The sequence below is a fragment of the Octopus bimaculoides genome, chromosome 13 (genome assembly GCF_001194135.2).
Source record: "Octopus bimaculoides isolate UCB-OBI-ISO-001 chromosome 13, ASM119413v2, whole genome shotgun sequence".
Classification (NCBI taxonomy): domain Eukaryota; kingdom Metazoa; phylum Mollusca; class Cephalopoda; order Octopoda; family Octopodidae; genus Octopus; species Octopus bimaculoides.
Window position 1 is genome coordinate 513904 of NC_068993.1, and position 13348 is coordinate 527251.

At 36.4% G+C, this 13348-nt stretch overlaps 1 protein-coding gene across 1 annotated transcript in view; it reads right to left on the minus strand.

Moving 5' to 3' along the window:
- Window positions 1–12180, minus strand: part of LOC106871436 (medium-chain acyl-CoA ligase ACSF2, mitochondrial) — a 13683-nt gene extending 1503 nt beyond the window's left edge. The window contains exons 1-14 of the mRNA XM_014917891.2: window positions 11888–12180; window positions 11513–11720; window positions 10301–10429; window positions 9249–9302; window positions 8480–8598; window positions 7889–7936; window positions 7404–7521; window positions 6638–6733; window positions 5985–6133; window positions 5206–5374; window positions 4765–4872; window positions 2623–2771; window positions 1915–2056; window positions 670–780 (exon numbers count right to left, since the gene is read on the minus strand). Coding sequence (XP_014773377.1) covers window positions 670–780; window positions 1915–2056; window positions 2623–2771; window positions 4765–4872; window positions 5206–5374; window positions 5985–6133; window positions 6638–6733; window positions 7404–7521; window positions 7889–7936; window positions 8480–8598; window positions 9249–9302; window positions 10301–10429; window positions 11513–11608 — 1488 coding nt within the window. The 5' untranslated portion in view covers window positions 11609–11720; window positions 11888–12180. The remainder of the gene's footprint in view (window positions 1–669; window positions 781–1914; window positions 2057–2622; window positions 2772–4764; window positions 4873–5205; window positions 5375–5984; window positions 6134–6637; window positions 6734–7403; window positions 7522–7888; window positions 7937–8479; window positions 8599–9248; window positions 9303–10300; window positions 10430–11512; window positions 11721–11887) is intronic.
- Between the last annotated feature and the right edge of the window lie 1168 nt (window positions 12181–13348).

The window sequence follows — 13348 nt, forward strand, 5'->3', positions numbered from 1 at the left end:
TATATATACGACAGGCTTTTTTCAGTTTCCGTCTACCAAATCCACTCACAAGCCTTTGGTCAGCCTGAGGCTGTAGTAGACGACACTTGCCTAAAGTGCCATGCAGTGGGGCTGAACCCAGGACTATGTGGTTGGTAAGAAGCTACTTACCACACAGCCACTCCTGCACCTATGAAGAATTTTCACTTGATAGACATTAATGTATTCAAGGTGGAAGAAGATAATTGCTCCCAAGTGCTTTAGCACTTGGGAGCAATTGTTCCGTTACAGGGTTCTGCTGCTAAGAGACATGTTTCATTAGCAGAGTATTCTGCTGAAAGTATTCGAGCCATTTGTGAGATCCTCCTGTCATTCCATCAATATTGGAGATCTGGAAAAAGGAGTTCTACTTTTCTTTCTGTGCCAAAGCTATTAAATAAATCAATCAAAATTAAAACGTCCAGTTCTATCAAAAAGTATTCATCCATGTCACAAGAAGTCTTTTTTCCTCTGAAAGATTTATTCAACTGCTTAATCAAGTCTGCACATTGAACACCTAATCCCATTAAAATCACATGGATTAAATGACCACCAGGTTGAACCACAGGACAGCAGCAAATATGCCAAGTTTGCAACACTACAATATGAATACTGTTCAGTAACTTTGTTCTATCAATCCTATTTACTTACATGTTCAACACAATAATCTTTAATCTCATCTTCACTGCATTCCACGCCTTCCTTCAGTTGAATGCTTGCACACACGTCTTCTCCCATTCGTTGATCTGGTATCCCAACAACCTATAAAATATGAGATTTAAAAAGAGAGAATGCTTAATAAACTGTACCACTTCCTCTGAGTTCTTCTACAAGTATTTTCTGCAGACTCCTTTAGTGTTGCTCATAATATAGGACTGGAAATTCTACTGAAAGCTTGTTTGAAGTCTGATTTAATGGTCAATCCTCAAATTGGTGATGTTACCCCCCACTAGAAGTTTTCCTCAATACCTCCTGTTGTCTTAACGAAGGAAGGACACAATAGATAATGTCAAACATTGCACTATGTATACTCTGAATAAAAGAGATGGTCATTTCTGGAACGTCTTTGATGATGAGTCTTCTCAATCATGGCTAATTTCATACTAAACAACTCTGTGAATGATCAACTGACTGAGCCACCGATCCTCAGTGGAGGGTAACTGATGACAGGGTGACAATGTGGTGTTGTCAGATGACAGGATACTGGATGTCGCTGTGTAGCAGACATACCTGACCCATCTCTTCATCAAGAAAATAAATGTTATGGTAGCAATCACTGTATCAGTATTGGAATGATTAGACATAAATTTATTGAACTAATATAAATATCAGGCTGGGTAGTTAAAGAAGTTTGCATCTGTGCTCTTGGATTCAGTCTCACTTGTGCAGTACTTTGGGTGTCTTTTTGCTACAGCTCAGACCAACCAAAACCTCTTAAGTAAATTGGGTGGCCGGAAACTGAAAGAAGCCTGTCCTGTATGTGTACATATATATATGCATGTTTACCCTTGTCTAAATATCACATAATGGTTGTAAATGAGCATCACCCTCATACAAGTGAGGTTGGTTGTTATCATTCTTCTGGGGAAATACTATTTCGCTTGGATACAGTTGAGGGTTGGTGACAGCTTGGGCATCCAGCCATAGAAAATCTGCCTCAAGAAATTCTGTCTGGTCCTTGCTTGAAAGTGGATATTAAACAATGGTATGAGATGCTGGATCTGATAAGGGACCACAATGAGAGGTGAGGCTGTGCAGGAGGGTTTGTGTCCAACACGTGCCTGCATAGAAGAATGAGGATTGATGTGAATAATTACTGTAATTTTAAAGCAACAATAGATTGATGCTAATTAGAAGATAAACAGTGGAAATTGTATAAGGATAAATGTTGCATACCTGAACTTCCTTCACTTTAGGATGTTTGTAGAGCAAGGTTTCGATTTCACTGGGATAAATATTTTCACCTCCTCGAATAATCATGTCTTTGATTCGGCCAGTTATTTTGCAGTAGCCATTCTCATCCAAAATGGCAATATCACTGCAATGAAGATACATTTTCATGAAATTATAATTCCTTTTTGAAACATGGATGTTTTAATCAAGGTTGGAATTCCTTATATGGACACAAGCTTCTGTGACCATATTTCTTATGACAGACTCAGTACATGGGATTTAATTAATTTTGTCAGTAATTAACAATTTAAAGAGAGATTTAATCAAATAACTTCTTCATTATTTAGGTAGTGTTATGCAATATCTTGGTTATGTTATCCTCTGCTATTTTAAATGTTTATATTCCGAGATCAAATCCTATCAATGTCAACTTGACCTTTCATCTTCTCAGAACTCGGCCCTTTAGTGATGGAATCGATCCTAAATTCCTTCAAAATGTGTGGCTTTGAATAAATATAAAAGAAACAAAAAAAAAAAGACATTATTTAATTGGTGTTTAACATGTTTCTTAGTTAAAATTATGGTCACAAATTTCAATATTTTAAAGGAAGTTCTTGGTTTCTTAAAAGACCAGAGATGATATTAAAAGGATTAAAATGCTTCCAAAAATCAATTTTATTATCAATAAAAGAAAATAATATAAAGTCTTACCCTGTTGCATACCATCCCCCACTTTTGATGACTTCTGATGTCTTCTGGGATTCATTCCAGTATCCTAACATTGTTGTGTAACCTCGAGTATAAAGTTCACCTGGTTCATTTACAGGAAGTAATTTGCCATCAAGATTTACGATTTTTGCCTGTCCAAAGAAACAGGTATTTGGTGTATAATTCAGCTTTTTATGTTGATTTAACAACAAATTAATAACTCGTTTAAAATAATACGAAATATTTCTATCATTGAATATTCAGTAACATTTATTGTGTTGATGAAAGAATTAACCTCATCTTTGGAAATTTTAAACATTATTTCCCTCTTTTATTATGTATTGATCTGAGACTCACCTCAATTAGGAATCTCCATTTTAAAACTAATGAGTGCTGAGAACTGTTCAAGCCATGTACAAAGGTGTTGTCATTAAGGTGACTGTTGGCAATGAATTTATGGTACGAATAGGAGTTTCCCAGGGCTCAGATCCCAGTCCCCTCCTATTCATAACAAGACTGAATCCCATGGGAACTCTTCTATGCTGATGACCTAATTTTGTTGCTGAATCTGTAGCAGGATTGGAAAAGAAATTTCAGGTGTGCAAGCAAAACCTGAAATCAAAAGACCTTAAAGCTAACTTCATAAAGACCAAGAAAACAGACAGGACACTACACCCACCAAATAAATGACCCCTGATATGTAAGAAAGCAAAGGTAGAACTTCCATATAATGTACCCAGTGTAAATTATGGATACATAAAAGGTGAAATCACAAAAAGGTTTTCAGAGAAAGCAGACTTTGTCTATGGTAGATTCACAAAAACAACCGAGGACTGGAAACAAATTCTCTGAAACACCCAAAAGGTTTGCCAGAAGTTAGAGATAGCTTCTGTTATCCAGGTGTCCTAATTAGTAGTAGAGTGACATTCCAAAAGTGTAAATGCTTGAATAAGAATAGGATGGAGAGAGTTTTTACCTCTGATGCTAATGAAAGACTTCCGTTTCAGAGTAAAAGGCAAATTGTATGATGTAATGCGAAATGTAGGCTGTGAATGCAAAAACTAAAAAGAAGCGAGTGCATTCTGCTGGGATATGTCAGTGTGCATATGCAACAAAGTGCAAATGTATTGAGAGCAAAACAGCCTAAGAGACATCAGATGTGTAAGAATGAAAACTGTGTTGGTCTGGTCAAGTGATGCATAGGAAGGAGGATAGCTGCATGTGGATGGGGCCTGTGGAAGAGGGAGACACCTTTAAGCAGTGAAGTCTGACCTCAGGATGTTGAGCCTCACAAAAGAAGTGACAAAGGATTGAGACGATTGGCTATTTGTTGTGCTTGAGAAGACATGCCCACCCCAGCAAAAAGGAGGTCCTATGTACTGACCCCCATATTCAAGTCATTTCTCAACATCCAGCCCTCCATTACTCTTCTAAGTACAGTACTTCCTCAGTTGCTGTAATTAAATAATTATATGACAGTAGAAGTGCACATATTCCCTTCCCCATACCTTTGTGCTACCAATTTCCCAGCTCCCTGGAGTCAATTCCACATGTTACCCACCTTGCACTTTTAATATCATCCCAGACCACTTTTGAACACCATCTCATATCGGCCGGCAATCGTCCCCACCACTGCTCGTCATTCTCTCTCGTTATTTCTTACATAAATGTGTACTCACATCCACCTTCACTCTTCCCACTGCTCTTGTGCCCACCTCACCCCCTCGTACTGCCACTTATCAACCTTCTCCTCCTCCTCAATCCACTCCTTTTTTTTTCACCTCCCACCACTCAAAAACTCATATTCACCACTGACTTTGTCCCCTTTGTTGTTCACTGCATTCCTTTTACTTCTGTATTCCTTACTTCTAACCATCTCCCATTCCAGCAAACATACCTGCTCGTCTCCATCCCCCCTCTTATCTCTTCCCATCAGTTTCTCTCCTTTCTGTGGTTATGCACCTCTTCTACAGCAAGACACCTCAACACTTAGTATAAGCTGCCCCCTTCAATGAAGGGGTCTTCTTTTCTGAGCTACATGGTGGCCTCACTAGAGTAACATGAAAAAGCATCCGATACACTCTGTTATAAAGACTCCCGCCACTACGGTATCTCAGCATCTCCCACCATGGAGCATAAACCTACCTCTGTATGGGATGAAACCTGACCCACGGTTGAACATTTCCTTTCTGCAGTGTCATTAAAATCACTCTGAAATGTCACTGGACTCGTTTCGGTACTTCCATAACATATCTGAAAACACAAGAAATGTGACTGTAATTGGCTGGGATACCTTTCACCTTTCAGCATTGAAACAGGCCATTTCTGGCCCAAATATTCTGTCTATTTTATGTTCAAACCAGCCAGATCCAGTCTTTCATACCTATCCTACAATGTCATTCTGAAAATATACAATCACATCATCAAAATCTCAAAGCCATGAAATATTGTAAGATTAATTCAAAACAATGGGAATAAATAAGCAGAACATTTGACAGAATAATTTGAATGCTGAAGGGTTAAACATGGATCTTTTCTATCAGAGCTGTCCTAATCATCATCATCATCTTTCATACAGATACTTACTGTAATGTGAGGCATATGCATGTCTCTCATGACTCTTTCCATAAGGGATATGGGACAGACAGAGCCAGCCATGACTCCGGTCCTTAATGATGTCAGATCATATTTTGGAAAGTCTGGATGATTCAAAATGTCTATAAACATGGTTGGAACACCATACATGGAATTGCACCTAATGGACGAAACAGAAAAAGGTTAAGGATGTGAATAACATGCAAATCAAAGCCAGCCGCGATCATCTCATCTTATTAAGACAGGAGGTCAGTCCCAATCCAGTAAATCTACAATCAAAGACGTTCCAACTATGACCATCACATCTTTTATTCAGATACAGTGTATCTAGGACTATATCAATTAATGTGTCCTTTTTTAAGATTTGACGATTTGGCTGATGATACCACAGAAGGTAGAAACATATAAATAAAAGATGGAATGACTAAGTTCTAATCACTAATTGCAACAATTATTTCTGTGCATTGGTAACGACTGTCAGTTGCTGAGTTTTCCATATTTATGCTCTTACTTAAACATCATATAAATAAACATGATCTGGAAGCCATTGTGCACCTTCACGTCATCAGGTGCACAGTGGCTTTGATAGCACACACACACACACACACACACATCCATCATTGAAGATAAGTGATGTAGTGTTGCAGTTACATTTTGGTTAATAAATTATTGAAAGATTCTCGCATGGGATGTGATCAATATGGTAGAATAATTCTTGATGAAGTGTGTGTGTGATTTTAAAATGTTGAATAAATATTGGCCAAGTCTACCTTTCGTTTTCAATAGCTGTTAGAACGGTCTTTGCTTCAAATCCAGGAGATGGGAAGATGCAGCAAGTTCGGTGAGTAATCATTGTTAATGCACCAACAACAGAACCAAAACAATGGTACAATGGAACTGGCACACACACACGGTGTTTCTAAAAAATGAAGAAATAAGTAAATAATCCGGGCCTGAAATTTTCTGGGAGGAGGTTTGTCCCCCACCACCACCCCACTCAGTGCTCTCGACTGGTACTTATATCATTGACAGTCCTAATTAAATGCCATAAGGTATTTTGTAATAATAATAATAATAATAATAATGATTTCAAATTTTGACACAAGGCCAGCAATTTCAGAGTTAAGGAATAAGTCTATTACATTGACCCCAGTGTTCAACAGTTCCATATTATTTATCAACCCTGAAAGGATGAAAGGCAAAGTCCACCTTGGTGACAATAATAATAACAATAATATTCATAACATCAACATCTTGGATCCAGTATTTTCACAATCTGGACGTTTTATTCAGCACTTTAGTCTTACAGTGTATAAATAAACTCTTTTAACAAAGAAAAAAAGCAATAAAATAATTCTTTCTCAATGTAAACCTAAATTGACAATAAAGTACTTGAGGACGCTATAGTGAAACATGTACTTACCACTTCATTGTATCTTAAACGAAAACCTACATAGTAACTATTGTTGAGAATACTGAAGTGTGACAGAGTGGCCCCTTTAGGTTTACCAGTTGTTCCCTACAAGATATACATAAAGAATAGATTTGTGTAATGAGATGTGAGTAATAATAATAATAAATAAATAATAATAATAATAATAATAATAATGCTCTGTAGCAGCCTAAAAACAGAAACAATCTCTATTCTCGAATGAGGTGTGGATATGGCTGTGGAGATGAGGAGTATGCTTCCAAACATTTCAGGTTCAGTCCCACTGTGAGGCACTCAGCCAAGTGTCTTCTACAGTCACAGCCTGACCAAAACCTTAGTAGATTTGATAAACAGAAACTGAAAGAAGCCCATTGTGTGTATGTGTGTGTGTGTGTGTGCGCGCGCGTATGTCTATGTGTGTATGTTTGTGTCTCCTTGTCTTAACATCACATAATAGTTGTAAACGAGTTCCACGGTCATATAAGTGGTGTCATTCATTTCCCGTTTTCCCTGGAAACATGTCTGGCCATGAGGAAATATCACCTTGCTTGGAAACAGATAAGGGTTGGTGACAGGAGGGACATCCAGCCATAGAAAATGTGCCTCAATAAACTCCAGTTTTTAAAGGCATGGAAAAGTGGACATTAAAACGATTTTATACAAGGACTTCATTAAGACTAATTATGTTGAAACCCTATGGAGTACATATTTGTTACATTATTACCAAATACAGTAAAATATAATGAGCAGAACTTACTGAAGTGAACTGAATGTTAACCGGATCATCAAACTGAAGTTCCTTTTGTAGATTCCCTATGTATTGGACTCCTTTAGTGGTGCCTGCCTGCAGAACTTCTTGAAATGAAAATGTGCCACTGAAATCGGAAATGCCAGCCTGCATCAATGGAGCAGAGGTAGACAAGAGTGGTTCCATACACTCACACTCACACATGTTATAGTGAAATAGTATTTGACTCATCTGACATGGATAGAGAGTCTGTGGATTGTTACAAGTGTCAAAGTTACCCAAATCTACAATTATGCCAAATCTCTTTTAATGTGGCATTATTTCTTCCAGTGACAACACCTGTCTCATGCCCTCATCAGTCACAATGTCACATTGTCTCAGGTATTATATTCGGTTTCAGGTGTTACCATGTCACACTTATATTCAACAAGCGCAATATCATCTCATCTGTTGGATTGTTTTGCAATTATCAGAATTTCTTAACAAATACTCACGCTATTTTCTTGGTTTCCATTGAAATTATCATTTTCAAAGATGGTAACCTATAAACAAAATGTTAAATTAAAAATAGAATCAGTTTTAGTGAGTTAAAACAATTTTAAACTGAAAATATTAATTTAATTTTTACATTGTCACATGGTCTAAAATTTAGGAAACAAGTATATCTGACTGACTTCAGGATATAACTGGTATTTATCAACCAAGAAAGAATGAAAGACAAAGTCGATTTTGTGTGTCCTTGTCTAAGTGTCTTCAACAAAAGCCTTGTCAACGAAATCTGGAGGAGAAAAATTGTATGGAAGCCTACACAGACTGTTTTGCTCTAGTGTGGTTGACTCTAATTTATCTCCGAGATTTAGCAACGAGAAGAACAGACATGCAACTGTTGCAACAAAAACTTTCTCATGAAAGGCAAATGCTGTCAGAAAAAACATAATACACCAATAATATACCACACCAATTCATTCTCAGACTGAAATAAGTACTGATGTCGATAGGATAGACTAAACCTTAGAGGCTGATGCCCCAGCATGGCCACAACTCAGTGAGTGAAACTAACGGAAAAAGGTAAAAGACTGCCTTACCTTTTAGATTTGATATCTCCCGGAGTTGATGTAGGTAGGTCTGGTATTAAATGGTGCAAAATGTTGTAATAGTTTGTGTCACGGAATGGACCAGCTATCACTAAAGCTTTCATACCGACCTTAAATATTAGAAACAAAATATTTGATAGAAATCTGTTGAAAAAAACTAAAATAGAATTTAGATGACTCATGACATATTAATCACACACAAACACAGAAGATGTTCATTTGTCAGAGTGACAAGGGCCATTTAGTCATCCTTCAGGATGACTGATGATGCGTGTGGTGACTTTGTTTAAAGTGTAGAATTGCACACCATCAACATCATTCTCTTGTCTGAGATCATTTTCATTCCAGTAGCAAGACCAGGTCAAGATAACTGGGGGATGGAAGTGGATGCTGTGGACGACCAAGAGGCCCTACTTGCCTCATCTTGCTCTTTGCACTCCACAATGCATTGCCCTGGCCACCTTTCCCTTCATTGAACCACAAAGTCTGCTGGATCCTGTTTTCGCATGCATTGGTAGACAAGCCATAATATGCTGATCAACTCTAAGCTGGGACCCTGACAATTGCTACTATTCCAGATCAGAGTAGATCTGAGAACAATAGTGGCCACACTCCTCAAAACCCTTGGAACTACAAGTTATCATTTGAGAAATAGAGACCAGCAGGCAAAGCACTTTTGAAGGTGGTGCTCCAGCATGGACTGCTATTCAGAATATACTGAAACCAGTGAAAGAATAAAAGAAAAGAATCTGGATCTTACAGTATTTACAACGTGCTCCAATTCTGCCATTCTAAAAGCTGGGTTGACGTTTACCTGTAAGAAAGAGAAAAAAAACAGGAAAAAGAGGCAACACAGCTCTGGAACAAAAGATATGAACAAAGGAAATAATTAAGATATTTAATTCTTTTTAATCTTCAGTTATAATAAAGTTATAAGTAAACTGTAAACGATAAAAAGGAGGTAAAACTCTATAGAAGATGTAGGGATCTCCAGGATAGATTTTGGAAGGGTTAGGGACCAGCAGAAAAGGTTCATTTAAAAAGATAAGAAGTAACAATGGTAAAACACATATGTAAAATAATTAATTAATTGATTATTTAATTATCATGATTTAAGACTGAACACAGAATTTAAATAAATGGATATTCATTAGTTAGATGAGAATGACAAACAAAACAGAAATTATATATATACACTTTTTTAACAGTGTATATATATATGGGGCATCAATATACATCCACAGACACAACAATTATTTTAAATTAGTGACACACACACACACACACACACTTATGTTGGTTTTTGTCTACTAAATTCCAATTTCCATATATTGATTCAGATCCAATGGAAATATATTTCATTCTATTGTTTTTTTTATAAATTTTTATTTACATCAAAATGTATTTTTCTGCCAAGCAAAGTTTACATATGTTGGTGCCTTCATTGTGGTTTTCAGTAAGCCTGGTGATGGACCATTAATAACCAAATATCTTTTGAAAAGGCACCATGTTCTTCTTACATATATTTCTGAAGAAACTGATATGGAGTGTATAATAATTTTTATTGCTACACACCATCAAAAAGGGAAAAAAATCTGGTGTATTTAGCAACTTGTGTGTATGTTGGCGTTTTACAAAGTGACAAGGAAACCAATTGATGTGTTGAACAGAAATATCTTGACATTACTTGACATTACCACCATCAGAAATTCAATGAATCAGTTATTGACCCCTAGGGAACCTGTAATCAACAACGCTATTATTGACAGAAGTCATGATAAATAAAATAATTTAGAAAATAGCAATATTTACTGAAATGATTCCAGCTCTGAAACCTGCATACTGGGCTAGTAACCATTCATAAGAATTTGGTCCCCAAATACCAATTCTGTCTCCTTTGTTTATTCCAAGATCCAGGAAACTAGCAGCTAGTTGATCACACTATCAAAAGATGAAGAAATTGATGGAATTATAAGAAATATGGCATGGAAAAAGAAAAAAAAAATGGACAAGAATAATTAAAATTTCTACGCAATATTTATATAAATACAGGATTTTTTTTTTACATGAAAAACAACTCCAGGAACAAAACAAACAAGAAATGATAAGAGTAAAGATTATTTGCCAACATAACATGGCAGTCCTGGTTTAGGACGAATGTTGCTGTAATTTAGCCCCAGCATGCATCACTTCCAGCTGGCTGCACGACACGATGTGTGTCCTTATAGCCAGCTGGAGACAATGTCTCCTGGGGCTAAATTACAGCAACATTCCTCCTAAACCAGGACTGCCATGTTATGTTGGCAAACAATCTTTACTCCAAAGTACTGTTGCTGAATATCTCTCCTTGTGAGACTTATAAATAGTAATTTTCTAAAGAAATGATAAGTAATTAATTTTATATTTTAAGAAATTTGGTTGAAAGAAACAGTTTAGAATTTTGTTGCAAATGGATTCGGAGTTTTTCTGTCACCCAGTTTAAAAGCATCATCACCTGATTCCTGGCACCTTTAATTAAGTCCACTCTATTGCAAAGATGTTCTAAGGATAAGTTCATCCATTTCTCCTATAAGTTTCACAGGCCCCAAACTCTTCACTAAGTCCACAGGAATAGATTGTTTTCACTCATTGTCCTTACCAGAGACAGTTTCTCATTAATTAGTCTAGATGTGATGCCATAAATTTGTTCCACTTGGATGACTGATTGATGTGTATGTGTGTGTGTCTATTTTGATAGACTCAGAATTGAACTCATACCCACTAACTAAGCAACTACACTTATATTCCTTATCCCATATGAGGAGATATCAGTATGCAATAATTAATCATTTTTATATGAAATTTAAGGTCAAAATTATTGTTTCATCTTTTTTTGGATCAATATAATTAACTGTCTCTCCTCAATCATTCTGAATCACCCTTTAGCAAATATTTCTGATCAATGCAAGATCAAACAATCAATCATTTATCTGCACAGAATGTAGAAAATTGAGAAATATAAATATTTTGTCTCTCAAGACTTACTTCTTTTAAGAACTGAGCAAATGTTTTTCTTATTCCACTTGAGTAAAATACACAAGCTTCATCATCTGGGTTGTTTTCTGTCTGTTCTTGGAACATGTCTCCAATGGTGGAACCAAGAAAAGGTATATCTGCTGGTCCATGGACATAGCTGGAGGTTAAGGTTTTCTTTCCAGAACTGCTGAGTGGCTTTGTGTCTGTCGTACACCCCCTGAAATTGATGTAGAATACAATGTCAGCAGGAAGACGTGGGCTGAAAGATATTAGGAAAATCGAATATCAACGGAGAACAATGAATTTATACCACAGGAGATGGCTGTAAAAGGGCAACATATCACACCTTTGTATATAAAATATAAATAAAAACTAATGGAGAACCTGTGTTTTGCCTAATACTTCTTTACTGGACTGCTGGAGCCTTAGGAACACGAAGAATAAGAAATTAATGGGAGAAAGGCGATATTCAACCGATATCCAGGCTGGAAGTGGCCCACAGGCTGGGAGTTTGACATGCCTGATTTATAGGAATCTTTTTATCAAACTCCAGTATCTGTCTGATATTTTATTTTAACTGACTTTGATCAGCCTTGAACTCACAACCCGAAGGTTAATGGTAACTCAATGCTACAGAATGTTTTAATCTGACACTAACGATTATGTTACTGAGATAAGTAGGACAGAACAAATGAGTTCACATGGATTTCATTGTAGGGAGGAGAAGAAGGAGAGTAGGTGAGGGAGAGAGAGAGGGAGAGAGATGTATGGTGGTGGTGGCAGTGAGATAATGCCTCAAATATGCACATCATCATCATCATCATCGTTTAACGTCAGCTTTCCATGCTAGCATGGGTTGGACAAACATTGTTATAATTGTATAAACCATATATCACAATGAGTTCTTCAAGGCGGTGCTCCAGCATAACCGCAGTTTAATGCCTCAAACAAATAAAGAAAGGATAAATACTTTTCAGAGGCCGTAGGTTATGATTACGAATTCACTGATAAAGCTTTGGTCGGCTCAGGATTGTAGTAGAAGACACTTGCTCGAGGTGGGAGCATCTAGTGGGACTGAACCCAGAATCATACGGTTGGGAAACAATCCTTTTAGCACACAGTCACTCCTGCACCTACTTGTAGAAAATTTCATTAAAAGAAACATTCATTTTTCTGAAAGTTATGAGGAAACAAGGTCGATAGGGGTTGGACACATTTGTGTAGATATGCGTGCAGTATACACACCTCGTCACATACTTTAATAAGATATAATGTTGGAAGTAAATTGTTTGCCCCCAAAGTACGATGATGCTGTTATATTGTCCCCTATTATTGTAATTGTGTATCGTCGAATTACTTTAACTTATTATTTACGCTATTTAAATAAAGTGTGAGTTTTTCACTTCAACAAAACAAAATGTAGACAAGTTGTCAACATTGGCAAACGTTTTCGGAACGATGAAATGCAAGTACTTCCCCGAAGTTTAACATTATTTCATTATAATTAACACTCAACATTATTATGCCTTAGAAATCTAACAGCACCGTCCACAAATAAGATTACAATATGGTTTAACAGCCAACATGATAATAAGAGAATGTCTCAATACTTGTTATGTAACACTGAAAACCACCCGTTTACTGATAGAAAGGAGTTTATGCGAAGAGAAAACTCTAATTAATTAATGAAGCGAGGATGGAATTAATGGAACCAATTAACTAAAATTATATTTGTTTATTATGCTTTCATTACAACGTGTTATTTTTCAAAAGTAATGTCAACAGTTTATATATGAATGTTTATATATGAATATATATATATATATATATATATATATATATATA